Below are 434 nucleotides of genomic sequence, written 5' to 3'. Positions count from 1 at the left end.
CTCCTGGATCTGCCTGGCCTCACGTTCAGCCCCTCGCCCCCCATCCTCAGTTCGTACCCAGCCCTTGGGGTTGGGAGGGGGGTTTGTGTCCAGTGACCCCTGAGGTTTCCTCCCAAGGTGCCCTCCGGCTTGGGTGGGGGGCACGGGGCTGGAGCTGCTCCATGCATGAGGTGCTTAATGGTGCGTGGGACCAGCAGCTGGGAAACTAGAAAAAAATCTGGGGCTGCACCAGTCCTGCGAGGGAAAACGTCTCTGCAGGGTGGGAGAGGCTGTAAAAGAACCTCCGACTCTTCTCAGAGGTTTTTTACCTTGCTCTCACGGGTAGGAATGGACTGACCCAAGAGGTGTTGGCCTCCCCAAGCCCCCCCCAGGAAGGCGTCAGCCCCTGGGGAGGCATTGGCCAGGCTGGTTGTCCAGGTAGCCACCCCCTCCCC

At 62.0% G+C, this 434-nt stretch overlaps 1 protein-coding gene across 1 annotated transcript in view; it reads right to left on the bottom strand.

Annotated features, from left to right (window-relative positions):
- LOC104500267 (fatty acid-binding protein, heart-like) overlaps positions 1-434 on the bottom strand; it is a gene marked incomplete at its 5' end in the record, with an annotated part of 3,435 nt that overhangs the window by 2,318 nt on the left and 683 nt on the right. The window contains one exon of the mRNA XM_010143920.1: positions 309-314. Coding sequence (XP_010142222.1) covers positions 309-314 — 6 coding nt within the window. The remainder of the gene's footprint in view (positions 1-308; positions 315-434) is intronic.

Source organism: Buceros rhinoceros, unplaced genomic scaffold, assembly GCF_000710305.1.
Source record: "Buceros rhinoceros silvestris isolate BGI_N320 unplaced genomic scaffold, ASM71030v1 scaffold15670, whole genome shotgun sequence".
In the NCBI taxonomy this organism is placed as follows: Eukaryota; Metazoa; Chordata; class Aves; order Bucerotiformes; family Bucerotidae; genus Buceros; species Buceros rhinoceros.
Note: the sequence above shows the minus strand (reverse complement) of the source record. Positions and strands in the feature narration are given on the sequence as shown.